The 19,185-nt window shown below is 40.2% G+C and overlaps 1 protein-coding gene across 1 annotated transcript; it reads left to right on the forward strand.

The window, feature by feature from the left end:
• Nucleotides 1–819: 819 nt before the first annotated feature.
• On the forward strand, nt 820–18,058 carry rps6kal (ribosomal protein S6 kinase a, like). The gene is made up of 22 exons (XM_008419644.2): nt 820–1,599; nt 5,294–5,353; nt 5,428–5,544; nt 5,624–5,705; nt 5,788–5,868; nt 7,016–7,095; nt 7,765–7,871; nt 9,343–9,380; nt 9,590–9,732; nt 10,893–10,963; nt 11,115–11,203; nt 11,380–11,444; nt 12,110–12,212; nt 12,332–12,456; nt 13,607–13,729; nt 14,000–14,089; nt 14,202–14,360; nt 14,446–14,607; nt 14,717–14,793; nt 15,294–15,411; nt 15,575–15,715; nt 16,685–18,058. The coding sequence occupies exons 1-22, from the start codon at nt 1,573–1,575 to the stop codon at nt 16,808–16,810; spliced, it is 2,184 nt and encodes a 727-aa protein (XP_008417866.1). The 5' UTR covers nt 820–1,572; the 3' UTR covers nt 16,811–18,058.
• Nucleotides 18,059–19,185: the final 1,127 nt, after the last annotated feature.

The following is a 19,185-nucleotide window of genomic DNA, read 5'->3' on the forward strand; positions in this document are numbered from 1 at the left end:
TACACCAAAAAAACTGAGTAATAAAGTAAGATTTGATTCTAAGTTTTGTCTTTTCAACACTATTCAAGTCTGGAATTGTGCCTAAATGCAGATCCAGACACATTTATTGGTTGGCTGATGCCTCTAGGTTTTCAAACTCCTATTGGTCCTTTGGAAGAGTGATAGGATCCCCCATCATAGTCAACAATGATGAAAATAAGGTATTTAAATACACATATTTATCCTTTTTTGTCATTCCAAGTCTGTTGACACAAAGATCCAGTCTTACCATTTGGTAAGACTGGATCTTACCAGATGTATGTAATTTCTTTAATAAGAAATCACATACTTCCTATTAAGTTCAAGAAGAGTTTAACAAAGTCCTAAGGTTTAGATTTGTGACCAAGGAACATCAAAATTGTACCCCAGTGTCCCTCAAGAAGATTTTTCTTTCTTCCCTTACCATCCAAATCAACTTGAACTGCAGCAAGTTAAACTTGTTCCATGGTTCAAAGGCGTTTTAATTATCACTCTGACTCTATAAACACTGGTACGTGGAGGCAGGTTGTTTGAAGATAAAGATTGACACACGTCTTGCCTTACTTAAATGACATGTTTTCCATTTTTGAAGAGTAGCTAGAGTCACTTTTAGACCGCACTGAAACAGGAAGTGAATAAAAACTGATCAGCCTGAAGAATTTCCAAATAAAAACAATGGCATATTTTAACAGATTTGTCTAGTGGGAGATTATGCTGAATAAAATATAAATTTATTTTAATATCTTAAGTTCACGCCAGGGGTTTCCACAACTATGTCTGGGTGAGCCTCAGAGTCATTTGTTTACAAATGCAGACCTGTAGTATTCAGCTCGTCCCCGTGTCTCACCGCACTTAATTAGGCTGCTGGTGGCTGGGAGGGCTGAAGAGGGAAAGTGGATGAGCCTTAAAGCCTCTTACTTCCCACCTGAATTAGGTATGGGCGAGCTTACCCTGCGTCCGCTTTGAAACAATCAACTTACACAGCACGGAACCGTGGGAACTTGTCGAAATCTGCGTCAGGAATTCGTGAGACTCCTCGTATGTCACGGCGGGGCGACTTCCATTTCAGTCGCAAGCCAAGACGTCCGTCCACCGGATGTGTGCGTGTGTCATTCACAGCGTGTGACACACAGCACCAAATCCCCCCCGCGGCAGCAGCAGCAGCGCATCCACGCTCCCCTCCTCTCAGTCTGGAGAGCTGCTGTTCTGCTTTGGACTGGGGGAAATCCTTAACTGAGCTGCGTCATAATATACGTCAATAAACTCTCATTCACCGACGGTCAGGTACCACAGTAGCCGCCATATTCGCATCTCCATGGCAGGCTTAGCGGTGCTCTCTGCGAGCTTATGATCGGCAACACCAACACTCCCCCCTGCGTCGAGCTCGCATCCCTTCCCTATAAGCGGTCCGCAGCCACTCGACCCAGGGCATCCGGACAGCGAAGCAGAGCAAGCCGCGCGGACGTCCACAGACAGGGGAAGACATGCAGCGTGGAGAGGGGGTCTAGGTTGACTACGATGCCTTAGACTTGGAGAGAGGAATCCTGGCACAAGATGGAGGTAAACAGCGTTAGCAGCGAGGTGAGTGGACAAATGCGTGCTTTGCATACCAATCTTATCGGCGTTGTTTTTAGCGCTGTGACGTCCAGTGGAGTTAGCCGTGTTATGCTGGTGCTGGCGTCACGATTTGCAGCGCACTGTGATGCATGCTAATGCGTTAGCTCGGGCTAACAGCTGGTTATATTTAATCCAGTCGCTCCGACGCCGCATGTTTGTTTCACGACAGTCTGTTTGGACTTTCACGGATAATTTTTAACTTTGTGCACCAGCCGCGGTTTTTATCCATTCAAACAAGGGCTTCATTTTGGCATTTGCTGCTCTTTTAACAGCTCTGGGGGAGTTTACTTCATAGCTAGCATAGCGCATTTAGCATTAGCATTTGCTAGCTTGTTGGCTAATTTCTTGTTGCCTTGAAAGTTAGTGACAAGTTATGAACAAACCCTGTTACATAAGTAATTACGGGCTAATTAAGTGTGTCATTTATATAAAATAAACTTTTTGGTCCTGTTTTTGGGTTTGCTTGTTTGTTTGTTGTTTTTTTAGTTTGCGGTTCTGTCCGGCATTTATTCAGACTGCTATTCAACTTTAGCGTTGTTTTGTCAACAGGAATTAAATGGATATCAAGTAATACCGGGATTATATGAATATATGAAACCGTTACAAACAATTATAGCATTTTTAAAGTCATGTGTGAAATTAATGGGGATTTAAAATAAAACTCGGCGCTTCCTCAGTTAAAAATCAGAAACTACCTATTGGTTATCTCAGGAAGATGAACCAGTTTTTAAGTCTAACCTATAATTTGAGCCAATTCTTTTGAGTATCTTTAAAATAAGACAGCTTTTTCCAAATGTGGCTAAAACTAGTTCAATATAATTCCACATGCAGTAATTTAATTGAAATCTTATTTTATATTTCACTGGTGACTCCTAAGAACACGTCTAAATCCATGCCATGTCACAAGCTTGGTTTGTTTTAGTGTGTGATTACATAGTTTTGGAAGATAAGAAAGGTTTCCAAGTGAAGCAGAACTATCTCCACAATCCCGAACCTGCTTATCTCAGGGATTGTTCTTCACACCTCCAGTCCAATAGTTTCTGACTGACTGACTGATGGTGAGAGGTTTAAAGCCACATTATGATTAAAGCAGTTTCTTCCATTCTTTCTATAACCATAATCGTCTGCTTTACAGTTGACTCCTCAACTTTAGGAGTCAAAGGTTTTCTGTTCTTTGTTCTGTTTTCTTTAAGTATCTAAAACTTTTCCTTAATCTTCAAGGCAAATTCAGATGCAGATAAGTTTTTACTCTGATTAATTAAACTAAGCTAAGCCACTCCCACTATTTTTGACCTCGGAACCAAAAAGTTGCAAGTTGCACTTAACTGACTTCATAAAAATCACATACAGGTGAGAAACATTATTATTATTATTATTATTTATTTTATTATGTTATGGATGCAAGACTACTACAAGTTGGCTACAAATCCGAGAAAATGTTGCACACTTTTCCTCTTGTCTGTCAGCTCTCAAAATAACAAATCAAATTGGCAGCAAAAAGTGATCAATTCATCTGTAGTTCCTACAGTTTTGAAAAGTAAATGATTTTATAGTCATAAAATCTGGATAGGTATATAATGTGGAAAAATGTTTACCACTTTTTCTATTATCTTAAGAGAAGTATCTGAATTTCTAAAGTAGTGCACCTTCCTCACTGCTTTTTTTTTTATGTCCAGGCTTTATTACTGAGGTTTTTTATTCTGGTTTTGATAACAAACGCTTGACAGAAAGGGTTGTCAATATAGTCTTTGAATTTTATCATATTATTTTGTATTACTATTGTGATAACATTAAAAATTATGATAAACTATTTCTTGCCAATTTTTTAAGTAAATGTATGACTGTGACTGCATGCCATAAACACAAATGCAGCTTTTGAGAAAAATTCCCATTTGAAATGGTTACTTAAAAGCAAACCAACTGATTGATGTCACAAAGTTTCACACATCAACTGCAATTAATCATATTTTCCAGTTTGCTGATTTGTATTGATGCTCAAATGGAACAACCAGTGGAAAAAAGGAAGAAAAAAAAAGATTTCTGGTAATACTGTCAGTATTTCATCACTGATTTCAATTTAGAGATATGATTCATTCTAAATCTCGTTATAAGAAGCATAACTATTTTGGTAAATTTTGTTACGCGCAAAATAAAAATGTCTCCTCCTCTGATCCAGTGTATGAAAATCCATCACTGTTTTACAAATAAAAGTAGTGTAGCTTTTAATTGAACTTTGTCCAGAAGCTGGAAATAAATAACGAAAAACTACCAAATGTAAAAAATATTTTTAAAAATCCTACTGGATAGATGGATCACTCCTATTTATTTATCAAAGCATTTGTCCAAAACTTACAGTAGATGCATCGTTTAATAACTATTTTAGCCAATCACTGATGACCTTTGGGACTTAAATCTCTGTTAGACTTTCAAAAGTTTGACCCTCCACCCATGGCATGTAAATCACTGATAACAGCAGTGATTCACTTGTTTATGACGGATCACTTTTCTATTCTGAACTTGTGAGTGTTCATCCTCTTCATTTCACTTCGTGTCACTTTTGGCTTTTATTTATCTTTCTGAATTTAAGATTAGATGTCTTTGCGACGGTTTGGAAGGGGGGCTGAAAAAGGCTCGCCTCGGTGCGCTGCGAGTGTGGGCTGCGAGCCGCGATGAGCCACAGCAAAGGTGGGAGTGAATGTGAATGTGTGAATTATGACACAAGCGTTGCCCTGGCTTTTTGTCCGGGCCTGGATGTTTACATCTTAACCGGTCTCACAAAGGTTGTTGTTGTTTTTTCTTCTTCTTCTTCTTCTTTCCCTTTTGGAGTCTGTTCAGCGCCTCGCTGGGCTCAGACGGGTTCACCTTTTGATAGTCTGGATGTTTGCGCCGTTGTGGCTGAAACGTGCTCCGCTGGCCTCCGTTGTGTTGGATGCACATGAGTGTGTGCCGGTGGCTCCGCCCACTGAGTGGGCTTGCGTAGTGGCTATGACTCATTCTCCCTCTTCAGAGCCTTGCTGGAATTCAGGCACACAAAACACACCGGACTCAATACACAATGCTGGGGTGAAATGTTGACGGTGATATTATTCTGGTAGAGTTTTCTTGTTGTTTTTGATTTTCATCCAGCTCCTGATTTGTTGTGTTTATTTCTTAAATAAATAATTGTTTTTCTCAGTGAAGAAAGGAGACATGAAGCAGACTAATCCTTCTTGTAAATATAAGTAAACCAAAGCAGAAGAATAAAACTCCCCTGTTTTCATCATTAGCAGAAGGAGCTGCATCGAGTCGAGGCTGAACGCCGGTCAGAGGTGTTGTTTTTGCGTTGGCTGGGGATTAAGCCAGAATGCTAATACCGAGGGGCTTTACAGGGGCCCGGACGAGAGCCAGACAGCTGGGCCAGATTAAAGTATGGACTCCATACTGTTTGACAACAAATACAGCCTCGGTTCTGAGGAGTTAGAAGCGCGGCCGTATCGCATGTGACTCATCGATTTCATCTGTTCAATCTTCCATCATGCGAGTGGGCGTGCGGCAGCTGCAGTCATATTCTCGCCCCCGACGGAAAAAAAAAAAAAAAAGACAACGATGAGCAGGCTTTGAGAAGTCGTCCGCTGCTGTCGATGGGGCTGATGAATTTTTTCTGCTGATCTGGCCGCAGGTCAATGGACATCAGATCATGGATGAGCCCATGGAGGAGGGAGAGTCTTTCTCACACTGTGTAAGTAGCGGCGGTGTACCTTTCAACCCCGCATGTGCGAGTGTTCTCGTCTCATCCCGACATTGTTCGCGCAGGAAGACGGGACGTATAAAGAGATTCCCATCACCCATCATGTGAAAGAGGGCTGTGAGAAAGCGGATCCGTCTCAGTTTGAACTTCTTAAAGTCCTCGGTCAGGGCTCTTTTGGCAAGGTAAGGAGAGTAATCAAGAGTGCTTCTGTCAGAGCCGACGTCTGCCTCCCTGTTTGAGTGTTTTCTCTGTCGCTTTCAGGTGTTTCTCGTCCGAAAGATTGTGGGTCCAGACGGCGGACAGTTATATGCAATGAAAGTACTAAAAAAAGCATCTTTGAAAGGTAATGCCTTGTTTATCGTATTGCAGAAGAAAAAAGAAGTTGACTTACTGATTTTCTAAGTATGTTCTGTTCGTCTCTCCAGTCAGGGACAGAGTTCGCACTAAGATGGAAAGAGACATTTTAGTGGAAGTTAATCATCCCTTCATAGTGAAATTGCACTATGGTAAGAAACAGACAAATATACACCCAAGAGTAAAGCTAGTCGGTTCTGTCATGGGAGAAACTTAAGTTGACTCTAACTGTTCACCACCTTTAGCAATAGCAACTTGAAAATGCAGATTTCTGCTTCGTCCACACATGGATATCTGGGAAATTGGAAAGGTTTTTATCCACACGAAAACAATTGACCTTTAGTTTAACATCACCAAAAATGATTATTTATAAAAGCTGGAAATTTGAGTTTTACAGTTTTGCAGCTTGTGTGTGTAAATGAGAAAACTGAGATTTACGGTTTGCAACAAACATTGTGCTAATATATCCGTAGACTTGCTTTCGACATTGTCTTGTGTTTTATTAACCTTATATTCAAAAATTCTATTTAAAAAGTAGTTCAACCTATTTATCTGTTCAATTCCCAACAGGAAGTCGTGGTTGTTTTGAAACAATCTGATTGGCTGATGTAGCTTTGTGCTACCCTGCCCCCTATGGGTGTGGCATGTTTGTGCAAGTTTATGTGGATGAAAATTTTTCTGAAAACGTATGTTTTTGTTTTTTTAAAACAATGTGGCAGAGAAATTTGTTTTCATAAAGACACTTAAGGCTGTAGACAGACATGCAGAGTAACGCAGCAGGATCCCCTAATTATAGTTTTTTTCAACCTTAAATTTCATTCAAGGTGGCATCAGAAAGGTCTTAAAAAATCTTAAATTTAACTTACTGAAACCTGCAAACACACTACATGTAGTTATTGGCTTTCAAGCAATTTCTCTGAGCCTGATATTGTCTGAAATTTGAATTAAAGAGTAATGCTGGACTTCAGCTTGTTTGGGAAGCTGTTGCCGGAGTCCTTGGCAACAGGAATTGCTTCATGAAGATCATTGCTGTTTTCTTTCCGACTTGGCATTCTGTTAAGAAACATATATGCTTCAGAAAGATCAAACCAGGAAGCCTAATCAAATACATTTGATCCGCAGCACCCGGATAAGTACTTTCAGATTCAGGTTAAGTTTTTCCCATGACTCTGCTGACATTCACTGACACTTTTCTTATCCTTTTCAGTATATTTCATTAAAATATTTTGGAGGCTGTTGAGCAGTTATTGAGCACTTCAGTTGATATTTTTGTATTTTATTTATTTTTTACCTCTGCAGCCTTTCAGACAGAAGGGAAATTGTATTTAATACTGGACTTTCTCAGGGGAGGGGATGTATTCACTCGCTTATCCAAAGAGGTAAGCTCATCCATAAATATCTGTATTTACTTTTAACGTTGCTCCGTTTTCTCATTAAGCCTGCTTACAAACTTTCGTCTTATTTTATTCTTTTACTTTTCAAGAAAAACAAGCAAGAATTGTGAATAATGGATATTTATTTCCAACTCATGTTTGTGTAAAATCGGCACAGCAGATGCCTCGATGCTCATTCTTAAACCCAGAGGAGTTTAGATGACAGCTACAAATTGAGCTGCTGCAGATTTAGCGTGCTGTGCTTTTTTAAAAAATGTTTTTATCATTATTATACGAGCGCGAGTCCTGCCAACTCATTTGTCCCTGACTGCTTTTCTGACTGCTCGTACTTTTTCAAATCATGTCTTCGAAGCAGACTCTTGTTCTGGGCACGTAGATATGCGTTTACATCAGCAGATGCTGGTCACTTACCAGCTCAGCACGACGCTCTCCTGATGCCTTTTTCAGCTCTCAAAAAAACGAGCATCCGCTCTCCAGATTGACCTCGTCTTACAAACAAAGCGGCGGCGCCGTCGCGTCGCCTCTCTGAAATGTCGATGTTGTGACCGTGTTGCCTGTTTTGCTGCTCAATGTTGAATCTGTTTGTGTGTTTTCACTCTTGCTGCTGAATTTCTCCTTGGAGTTCAGAGAGTAAATCTTTCCAGTTCTTATTAGGTTATGTTTACAGAGGAAGATGTGAAATTCTACCTTGCAGAGCTGGCTCTGGCCCTCGACCATCTGCACAACCTGGGCATAGTTTACAGAGATCTCAAGCCAGAGAAGTATGAATGATTTCTGGCCTGTTTGCATGTACACAGCACCTGAACTGCACCACATACCCATTATACTGGCTTACATGTCTCAGATTACTGATCATTTTACTTGAAAGTGTTTGAAATTTTGTATTCGGAAACTGTTTCAGTCTAGAATACTTGTATTTTTAATATTTGTTACATATTTTAACTTTTTCTTGATTTATTTTTCTTTGTTCTCAGTTTTTTTTATCTTTACAGTGAATATTTGTTCTGAGTATTTAGTGCCAGTGGGAATTTTGCATACACTAGTCAAAGGCCTTTTATGTCACATTATGTTACTACTAAAGTTGTTTTCTCAGGATGGAACGATGAGACAGTGCCTAACTTAAACGATTGAAAAATAAAATCAAGTAAAGTTTTCGACATATGGTCAGAATTATAGATAAAGAATCACATACACTGCTATTTACTATTTGATGTTAGCAGTTTTTGCAAAGTTAATGGCTTTAATTCCCCTTGAAACTGAACCAGTAATGGTAGAGTAAACTTTTTGTTGTTCTGTTTTTTTTTTTTGTTTTTTTTTTTAATTTCAGGTTTTCTCTCTCCGTCTCTATCTCTCTGTATCCATTTTTTATGTCTATACCAGTCAATCTCTAAATAAATTGAGGTTATGTGGAATGCCACAACAGTGAGACAGAATATGTCAGATGTATTTATTAATGATGTCAGAATCAGGAGACGAGACTCTACATGTTGACATTGGAGCGTTTTTATGTTGTTGCCCTCTCCATCCTTGACATGTGCTAGATTTTTCTTTCTGTCACAACGAACAATTAGCCAATTAATTGCATGATAAATTAAAATGACCTCAACCGTTTCCAGTTTGATCATTGAAAGGCAATTTTGTTTACAAATTTATAATCTTTATGTTTTTAGTTATATGTGTGTTTTTTGAATTATTTCTATTTGATTTAATGATTTCGGTTGTCATGTTTTGTTTTGGATATTTAAATTGTCTTCCAGTTCTGGAGTTAAGTGTTCTTTACAAATTTAAGTTTTAGTCTTCGAGAGTGGGAACTTGTATTACATTTTTTTACTCTGTGATTCGTAAGAAACTTGTAATGGATTCAAACGTTTACATCCAGCTCTAAATTTTAACAATTTCCCAACTTATTTGTTATATATTGATTCCAGGATGAAAAACCTGGATTAAAAAGTCTGTAAGTTAGTGATACACAGACCTATAATGATCTTATATTGGTGCCATTTTCAGCAGAATTTGCTGAAAAAGTTATTTATTTTTTTTATTTTCTTTCGATGTGAGTTGTAGTGTAGCTCTATGATCTGTCAGAACTCTGCAAAAAAAATCAACAACTCAACTTTGAGGTCTGCTGTGTGTCAAGAGTTTTACACAAAAGGAAGCGGCGTGCTGTTTCTTAAAAGCTTCTCCTGAAAAATGGATGTTTGAAGCTGAACCGTGTCGTAACTTCTCTTTCAGCATCTTACTCGATGAAGCTGGACATATAAAGTTAACAGGTACGTCGTTTTGAACTCCGTATGTGTAACAACTTGTTTAGAAGTGTTTATCATCCGTATGCTTACATTGGCAATTGTTCCTTTTATAAACACTGCATCAACTCTGTTGGTGTCAAATATTATCCAAGAGCTAATGCAGATTTTATCCTGTTGGTAAAAAACTAAATCATATCTTGTTTTTGTCCTTATTTTCTTTTCTTTCTGTGCAGACTTTGGCTTGAGTAAAGAGTCAGTAGATGCTGATAAGAAGGCGTATTCCTTCTGTGGTACGGTGGAGTATATGGCCCCTGAGGTGGTCAACAGAAGAGGACACACGCAGAGCGCAGACTGGTGGTCTCTGGGAGTACTTATGGTGCGTCAGCTCGCCAGAATCGTGTTTTTACTCACTTCATATTAATATTCCACACAAACGTGTGATCCGTTTCACTTTTTGTGAAGTTACAGCCACAGAAATCTTCCATCAGGAAAATAACCCTAAACATTATTAACACTCGGTTTGGGCGATGTGGCTTAAAAATAAAATCAGATTACATTTTTTTTAGGCCAAATTCAATTGGATTTATTTTTCTTCCTCACTTTGTTTTTTTTTTTTTTTATTAAAAAAATTACGAATGATGAAATATTTTCAAAAAGTGTCTTATTTCAATCATCCCTTTTGTGAGTTGTATTAAGAAGTATTTGTCAGGCAAGATAATTTTTATTTTCTAGTTATGAGAATGTAGTCAAAATAATAGCAGAATAAAGATTTATTACCAAAACTTCTCTTGAAATGAAGAGAAAAAAGTGATTTTATCAGGGAAGAGAAGCTTGGATAGAGTTATCAAGATCCGGCATAAGCAGCTCAGTTCATGCAGTTCTTTCTTCACAATAAACTGCTGTTTGTATGATTGTTTTTAACAGTCCTACCAGTGATGATAATTTGATGCTGATGTGTTAAAAGATTTATTTTTTTTATCTGTAAAAACAATACCAAAGTACAACTTCTCAACATTTTAGTTTTTTTGATAGTTTTTGTGTTGGTGTTCTCATAAAATTTTGACTTTATTTTTAAATTATTAGAACTTGTATTACTACGACTTTATTGTGGTTGCAGTATCCCTTTTATTATTTTAATTTAAAGAAAAAGGCAGCGGCTACTTCTGTCGTAGAGTCGACCTGAATTCAAAGTCCAAACAAATGGAAGCTGTAAAACACGTTTTTTCAAACAAGATGGCTGCTCTGGGTTGAGCTGACATCACTCTGAACTGTGGAAACCCAAGTAGTGCGTTGGGTACAAAATGTCCAAAAATGAAATCTTCAAAAAAAATGTAATCAATCCCCCTGTCTGTAAAGAAATGCAAAGAAATACATTCTCTTTTTGCATCCATTTTACATTTATGCACTACTTTTTTACTGGTCTGTCTCGTTAAATCTCAAAAAAACACAATGAAGTTTGTTAACTTAAAGTGACAAAATGAATATTCTGTAAATTAAAAAAATATCTAATTCAAGTTTTTAAATGTTTATTTGCAGTTTGAGATGCTAACGGGGACGTTACCTTTCCAAGGGAAAGACCGGAACGAGACCATGAACATGATTCTTAAGTGAGTCCTTCCACCTGTCACGCTCCCACTTGCGTAACGGCACATTGTGAATGTGTGGAGTCTGTAGGTAGCGAACCTTGGTTGCCTCCTCTCGTTGCCTCCTCTTGTTGCCCACGTTCACTTGTTGCTCCGTGTTTCTCTTCCCACTCAGAGCTAAGTTGGGAATGCCACAGTTCCTAAGTTTGGAAGCCCAGAGTTTGCTGCGAATGCTGTTTAAACGCAACCCCGCTAACAGACTGGGTAAGGAGGCCGAATGTTGACACGAAGCTGTTAGCTGCAGGTTGTTGACTATTTAGCATCTGGGTAAAACAACATGCAGACGACCAGAGAGAGAGAAATAAAGAAAAGTAGAAATAAAAGCGGCTCTTCTAATAATGAATTCAGGTTAACTGAAATAAAATGATTTGTGTCTTTAGGGGCCGGGCCTGATGGAGTGGAGGAGATCAAACGGCACGCTTTCTTTTCCACCATTGACTGGAATGTGAGCGCACACACACACACACACACACACACAGAGTCATGTTTTCATCACTTGTGGGGACTTCACATTGACTTCCATTAATTTCTACTGCCTAACTCTTACTTTAACCTTTACCCTAAACCTAACCATCACAGATCTAACCACTAACCCAAAAACAACAATTTTCCCTCCTGGGGACCAAGAAAAGGTCCTCACAAGGAGCAATGGTCCCCATAACCCACATTGTAGAGATAGGTTCCCATAAGGATATAAAAACTTGTTACACGCACGCACACACACACACTCATGTTTCTCATAATCCCACACAGACGAGCACACACACCACTTCGCAGCTTCTGTTGAGGCTTCACACCTTCCAATCGTTTGGCTTCATAACCAGTGGCCATCAGTCCTGGCCACAGGAGCTTGGTTTTTTTTTTGTGTGTGTATGTGGGAGTCTGGGCAGCAGTCCAGTTCTCGCTGTGCGTGCACTAATAGCCCTGTGTGAGCGTTTAAGAGCCGGCGGGACGCTATTGGCCGGTGTTAGTCGTTCAGGGGATTGAAGGGGGTTAATCTGCGAGAGCGCTTGACTCCTCTTGAACGCATGTTCTCACTCTCCATCCAGCATGTGTTAGGGTTTGGTTTTTGACTTGTGTTAATATGTGTGTGTGTGTGTTTCCATCCAGAAACTGTTCAGAAGAGAACTCCAGCCCCCGTTCAAGCCCGCAGCTGGTAAACCGGACGACACTTTCTGCTTCGACCCCGAGTTCACTGCAAAAACGCCTAAAGGTACACACATCCACATTTTTTATTCTTTTATTTTTTTTAAACGAGAAGGCGATCCTGTAGCCATGGAAACGGTTTTACCGGCTGTCTGTCTGTGTGACGGGTGGTTTCCGTGTGTTCAGACTCCCCGGGCATCCCACCCAGCGCAAATGCCCACCAACTCTTCAAAGGCTTCAGCTTCGTCGCTCCGGCTCCGATGGACGAGAACAAGAGCTCCCCGCTGCTCAGCATTCTCCCCATAGTTCAGGTGAACACTCACAAATCCTCTGCCACACCTTGGCTTGAATAAGCTGCACTGCAAGAAGCACAAGATCCCAGTAAAAATGTCTCGCTGTACTATAAATAAGACAAAATTAACTTAGAAGTCTAACTTTTCAGCAAGAAAAACGAGCTTGTTTTAGGTCAATAATTCCTTAGTATTGATGAAAAAGTAGTAGCTCCATTGGCAGATTAATTCACTTACAAGATGTTTATCCCTTGTTTTTAGTTAAATAATCAGCCAGTGGTATTAGTGCTTTTCATCAATACCAAGGAATAATTTTCTTGAGCTCCTATATCTTGCTGAAAAGTTAATTGTAAGTTAGTATTCTGTCATTTCAAGCGTAGTAGGATATCTGCCATAGAAACTGAAACAAAAATACTTGGTAAGATTTTGTGTTTTTGCAGTGTAGGAAACATTTGCTGGTAACGGTAATTGCAGTAGTCTAGCAGCAGAAAAATGCGTTGATTTCCATTCAAATTTGAAAAGTGTGCTTTGCAGATTCATCCAGCTCTCGAGTCAACACTCTCCCCGTCTCATCAATTTTTTTTTAAATCTTAGCAATGATTTTCAATTGGATTTAGGTTTGGACTTTGACTAGGCCATTCCAACGTTTTAATATGTTTTGACCATGACTCTGACTGCATGTTTGGAATCATTGTCAAGGCTTCACGTTCCTGTTCTAAGCTCTATTGAGGTTGTTTGTTGTGTGATCGTTACAGAGCCGAGCCCAACAGAACTCTTCTAATAAATTATTCAAATTGTGCACTGAACACAATTCAATGGATGAATTTAATTAGGCTGCCATAGTAGAACAGCAGCCATGTTTCCATTACTATATTCGAATAATGTAAAAGAAAATAAAATAAATTTGCAATTGCTGTGTTTCCCGTTAGATAAGAATTTACATGTGGATGTGTTTGTTCACGCAATAAGTTGTTAAAAATCCTGTTTGTTTGTAACGGATGTAAACTCATTAGATATCTTCATCATTTTTTCGCTCATCAGCCGTCAGAGGACCGTTGGTATCTTATATCCAGGCGTTGGAGCGACTACTCCCTTATCCTTGGTTGTGGCTACATGTATCTAAATCTAAACTTCACTGCCGTCCGTCTGTCTGTCTGTCTGTCCGCTGCAGGTGCACGGGGGCTCAACCAAGTTCTCCGATCTGTACGAGCTCCAGGAAGACATCGGCGTCGGCTCGTACTCCATCTGCAAACGCTGCGTGCACAGGGTTTCTGGAGCTGACTATGCTGTGAAGGTAGCATTTCCATGACTCGTTTTTACTCAGACTCTTCTGTAACGACATCAATGTAATGGGTGTTTTCAGGAAGCTGCTTCAGTGAGAGCAAATGTTTGAACCTCTTTGTAGTCGAACCTGTGATGTTGAATCTGGTTGGACCACCAGCAGAGGGCAGTGTAGATTTAGCTTTGCATTTGTTTTTTATTTGAATTTGCTTGAAGAAAATGTTTATTTTTTGGGGGTTTTTTAGCCTTTAATTTAGCCCGTCTGTCTTTTGTTTCCCTCCAGATCATTGATAAAAGCAAGAGGGACCCGTCAGAGGAGATAGAAATCCTGATGCGATACGGACAGCACCCCAACATCATCACTCTGAAAGATGTCTGTAACAATTATCTGTGAACGTTCAAGCATTTGTAACCAAAATCTAGATTTAAATAAAATAAAACAATCTCCTGACTGGCATGTGTGTGTGTGTGTGTGTGTGTTGCAGGTGTACGACGAGGACAGGTACGTGTACCTGGTGACTGAGCTGATGAAGGGCGGGGAGCTGCTGGACCGGATCCTCAGGCAGAAGTTTTTCTCCGAAAGAGAGGCCAGCGCTGTGCTCTACACCATCACCAAGACCGTCGACTACCTCCACTGCCAAGGGGTGAGGCAGCACTTCAGCTCTCACACACGTATATAAACGGAGGGGTGTTCCAACTCGTCATGTACGATCTCCTGCTTCTCCTCAGGTGGTACATCGAGACCTGAAGCCCAGCAACATCCTCTACATGGATGACTCCGGGAATCCCGACTCCATCAGGATTTGTGACTTCGGGTTCGCCAAGCAGCTCCGAGGAGGAAACGGGCTGCTGCTGACCCCCTGCTACACGGCTAACTTTGTGGCACCAGAGGTGAGGAAACCAGTGGCACTCCCAGAACGTGGGATTTAAATTTGGTAATTAAATCTGGTGTAAAAATATCCGTGTTGCCCACACGTTGTTGTTTTTCTGTTCTTTAAAGGTACTAATGCGACAAGGCTATGATGCCGCCTGCGATATATGGAGTCTAGGAGTTCTTCTGTACACCATGTTGGCAGGGTAAGAGGGATTAAATTATCCCTAAACAAACCAGCATTTTAAATGAAATGCCTTAAAAACTGCTACCACCAATTAAAATATGAAAAGAATAAAATTATGTGTCAATGTGAAAATAACCTATTAGTGATGCAAATAGAATCATGTATTGGAGCAGAAGAGTTCAATCAAGTTCATTTGTGCAGCACATTTCAGCGACCAGGCAGTTTTTTACATCCTGAAAACACAAAAATAAGAAAGTCATGAAAATATAAAGTTACGTTTTGATGAGTTATCAAAATGATGAATACGTGTCCAAGATGTTGGTCAATGTTTCATTTGTTGTGCTTCCAAAGCAGATCTAAACAGGTGATTTAAAGGAACTCTGTGTTTCGGCTGTTTTGCAGTTTTCTGGAAGTTTGTTTCACAGAAACGAAATAATGACTCCCTGTACATGTCTGTGTGAAACGAGTCGATATAAAGTGACTTTTCTAAGGAGATAACTTTCCGTTCATGGCGTTCAGGTACACACCGTTCGCTAACGGGCCAAACGACACACCGGAGGAGATTCTTCTGCGGATAGGATCGGGGAAGTTTTCTTTGACCGGTGGGAACTGGGATACCGTATCGGACTCCTCCAAGGTACATCGGCTGGAAGGATTCCTCTCCTCCTCGAATCCAGTTTATTTACCATATGTCACTGTTCTGATTTGCTGAATCGACGAACTCTGTCCATTAACGGAGGGGGGGGGGCGACGCCAGGGAGCAGGTCGTTAACCGTAAACCTGAGCTGTTGCTGTTGCAGGACCTGCTGTCCCACATGCTCCACGTCGACCCCCACCAGCGATACACGGCCGAGCAGGTTCTGAAGCATTCCTGGATCACCTGCAGAGACAACCTGCCACACTTCCAGCTCACACGCCACGACGCCCCGCACCTCGTCAAGGTGAGTCCTGAGCGCCTCGGCTGATTGGCCCACGGAGCGATTCTCAGAGGAGGGTTCGGCTCGGCAGCATCATTGGAGGTTCGGCTACCAGCAGGAAGACGACCCGAAACGTAACGGAGGAGCTACAGGCATCGTTACATGATGGTCATGTGGTGGAGTGGTCCAGTCAAAGTTAATGTTTGTAGAGGCTCTCTGATGGAGCATGAGTTAGTCAGCACAGAGGGACGGGTGTCAACCTCTAGATGTGCAAAGCTGGCCGAGGCAAATTTAAAAAGACGGTTCTAGAAAGTATCGACTCAGGAGGTGAAAGAAAAATGCCTGCTGCACTTTTCAGATTTTTAATTGCTTGGAAAAAACAAACAAAATCCACAGATTGTTTTCCTTCCACTTCACTATTTTCAACTATTTTGTCCTGATCTGAACACTTTAGGAGTTCTGAGTAGAACACACTCACAGTACAATGTTTTTAATATTTAAAGTGTTTTTTTTTTTTAACAGTAACATTTTTTTTGTCTTAAATGCAAAATGTACAGATTGTTTTTTTTTAATTAGTGCTCTAGTTATGCTGTTATTTCAAATGGCCTTCTTTTGAGTTTGTGTTCCCCAGCTAATGATTGATCGATTACTAGATTAGTGGGCGATTAATCCAATTAATCGCTTTAGCCCTTAAAAAAATCATATGTGAAAACTGTGAACAGTACGTAGAATGGATCTTGATTTAAGTGCTTTCCATGTTCTTGATGTCTAAAGCCTAAACACTTTAAAACATCTATAAAATCTGTTTTTTTTGTTTGTTGTTTTTTTACATTTTAAATGGGCTAAAAGGACAGAAATCTGCAGATTTTGCTCTGGGAAAAGTTCAGTGTTTCTGCATGGAACATGTGTGGGAGGTCTATGTAAAATCCTAGAGTTTGTTTTTTTTATATCATTATTATTCATAGCTGTCGTCTTGTTTTTCTGTCTTCCCAGGGAGCCATGGCTGCAACTTATTCAGCGCTGAGTCAGAAGACCAGTCAGCCAGTGCTGGAGCCCGTGGCGGCTTCCAGTTTAGCCCAGAGACGCAGCATGAAGAAACTCACCTCAACAGACATGTAGACACACACACACACACACACACACAGAGAAGACACTCATCCTCCAGGTTCTCGGCCTCCCTCTCGCCAACACACAGGAGCATGCAGACACTCAGACCCGAGCCTTGGCCAGTCCAAACCCTGACGCCTCTGTTTTCAAAAGATAATTTATTTGACCCGTCCAGCACTCGGATAAAATGCACACAGAACGAACAAACAAATAAAAAAAAAAAAAACGCCTTGAAGTCGGCCAAAGAGGTATAGACGAAACACACACACACACACACACACACACCTGTTACTGCTGGGGAGACAGACTTGTATTTATTTCCACAGCTTTCATATGCACTTACCCTCCTCGCCTTTCCATTCTCTCTTCCTCACGTCGGGGAAGAAACACACCAGCTGACGTTCTCCTTCACTGTGATTGGCTGATTCAAAGCTGCTTCGTCAAACTGTGCCCCCTCCCTCCCCCTACTGCTCTTCATCGTCACTCTGCCATCCTCCTCCTCGGTTCCCGCGCCCTTCCCATGTTTGCTTTCTCCCCCCTCCACTCTTAAACTGAGTTTTTTTTTTTTTTTTTTCTTCAGAATGAAGTAATGAATTGAGGCTGGTGGCAAGATGATATTGACCGAGGTTCATGTTAAGACTGTTTCCTCCACTAAAATCATAGAGGAGTTTCTGCCTGTCGCAGATTTAAGAGAAGAAGAAGAAAAGAAAAAAAAAAAAAGTCCCTCAGCATAAAAATCATTTACCAGCACTTTTGGGAACATAAATGCATGTTTGAATCAAACCTGTGTTTCATTTTCCCTTTTAAAAACTCCATTTGACTCATGTTTGTGATACTGCAGAGGTATCAGTTAAGGTTACATAAGCTGCTGATGGATACATGAAAATACCAAGAAACTGAAGGTTATATGATGTTATAATTACAGTAGAAAGACTTGTTTTGAAAATATATATAAAATATATATATATGAATATGTCTATATATATATATATATATATCTAAGTAACCGTGTCTGATGATGATGATGATGACAGAGATGAAGAGCAAGTGGTGGAGGTGGAGGGATTTCTCTGGGGGGGACGGGACGCACCCCGTCGAACCAGAGGCTGAATACAAGAAAAAAATATTTCCATCGATATCTCTTCAAAAAGACATTGTGGAAATTGTATGATATTGTATTTATTTCATTTGATTTTTAAAATTCTATTTTTTTCTTTCAAGGTCTGTATATATTGACATTAAAGATCATATGGACATGCATCGGCTGCCGTTCACTGATTCTGAGTCTGCCGAGGCGACCAACGGTCGACACGGCAACGGCTCTGGTTCGAGGAGATCCGCCGCCCGTGTCGGCGTCAAATCTTAAGATTTTGTGACATATTTACCTAGATGATTATAGCATCAACTAAATGTCTAAAATTAGCTGCTAATGTACAAGTAAAGTTTGAGTGTCATGGAAAGATGTTGGGTTATATCAGTACGTTAGTTTAAAAAGTGAAACTAAGATTTATTAAAGGGGCGGTATTATGTCTTTCCAGGTACATGGTGCCATTTTATAGCAAAATCAAGTAACTATTGGATTATGAAAAATCTGTATACATTAAACATAAATGAAATTTTACCTCCTAAATTCACGCCTTTAAATTGGGCCTCTGCCTGTTTAAGAAGCTCCTGCTCTTTCTGAAGCTCCGCCTTCAGGAAGTCGTCACAACAAGCTTCTCATTTTGCCGTTTACATCTGTTTATGAGCGCCGTAGATGTACAGGTGCACCAGGTGTTTGCTAATTGCTGCTGGCTAGTCTGAAGGAGCTGATTGAGGGCGGGGCGCTCTGAGCTCACCATGGGAACATGACAGACATCACTCGCCACGGGAGATTCAAGGATTCCTTAAAACATGCATGGAAGAATCAAAGCAACACTGCAGGTATTTTTTTGATGAAAGAATTGTATGACGTAAAGCTTATAAAAGTCAATTTTTATATACTACATCCCCTTTAAATGATGTGATTCCAATCATTTTGCAGGCTTTGATCTAAGGAATATCCAGAATTTAGTTTGGACCACAATTTCGAATATTAAGAGCAATTAAATGGTACATTATGACCTCTACATTCATATGCTGATTTGACTGATGAGATGTTTCTGAAATGGACGCCAGAAGCGTACGTAGAAGAAGTGCTGCCCTGCTGATCTGTGGACTAAAGTCCTCTTTACGGGTAAAAGCAAGCTCCGTATTTTGTCTGAAAATCAAGGTTTCAGAGTCTGGAGGGACAAATTCCGGCCTGGAAGAGAAGATGAATTACTTAATCTAAACTTTTTGCTATTATGCAAAAGTTGGAGCGGGTCAAATGCTTTGAAATGAGAAGGTCAAAATTCAGTTTATCTGAG

The sequence above is a fragment of the Poecilia reticulata genome, linkage group LG10, assembly GCF_000633615.1.
Source record: "Poecilia reticulata strain Guanapo linkage group LG10, Guppy_female_1.0+MT, whole genome shotgun sequence".
Taxonomy (NCBI): Eukaryota; Metazoa; Chordata; class Actinopteri; order Cyprinodontiformes; family Poeciliidae; genus Poecilia; species Poecilia reticulata.

Excerpts from the sequence above, each read along its gene's own strand:
- rps6kal (XM_008419644.2), top strand. The coding sequence starts at position 1,573 with ATGGAGGTAAACAGCGTTAGCAGCGAG. Across the intron at positions 5,354-5,427 it reads GAGAGTCTTTCTCACACTGT|GAAGACGGGACGTATAAAGA; the intron begins GTAAGTAGCGGC and ends TTGTTCGCGCAG. Across the intron at positions 15,412-15,574 it reads CCGTATCGGACTCCTCCAAG|GACCTGCTGTCCCACATGCT; the intron begins GTACATCGGCTG and ends TTGCTGTTGCAG.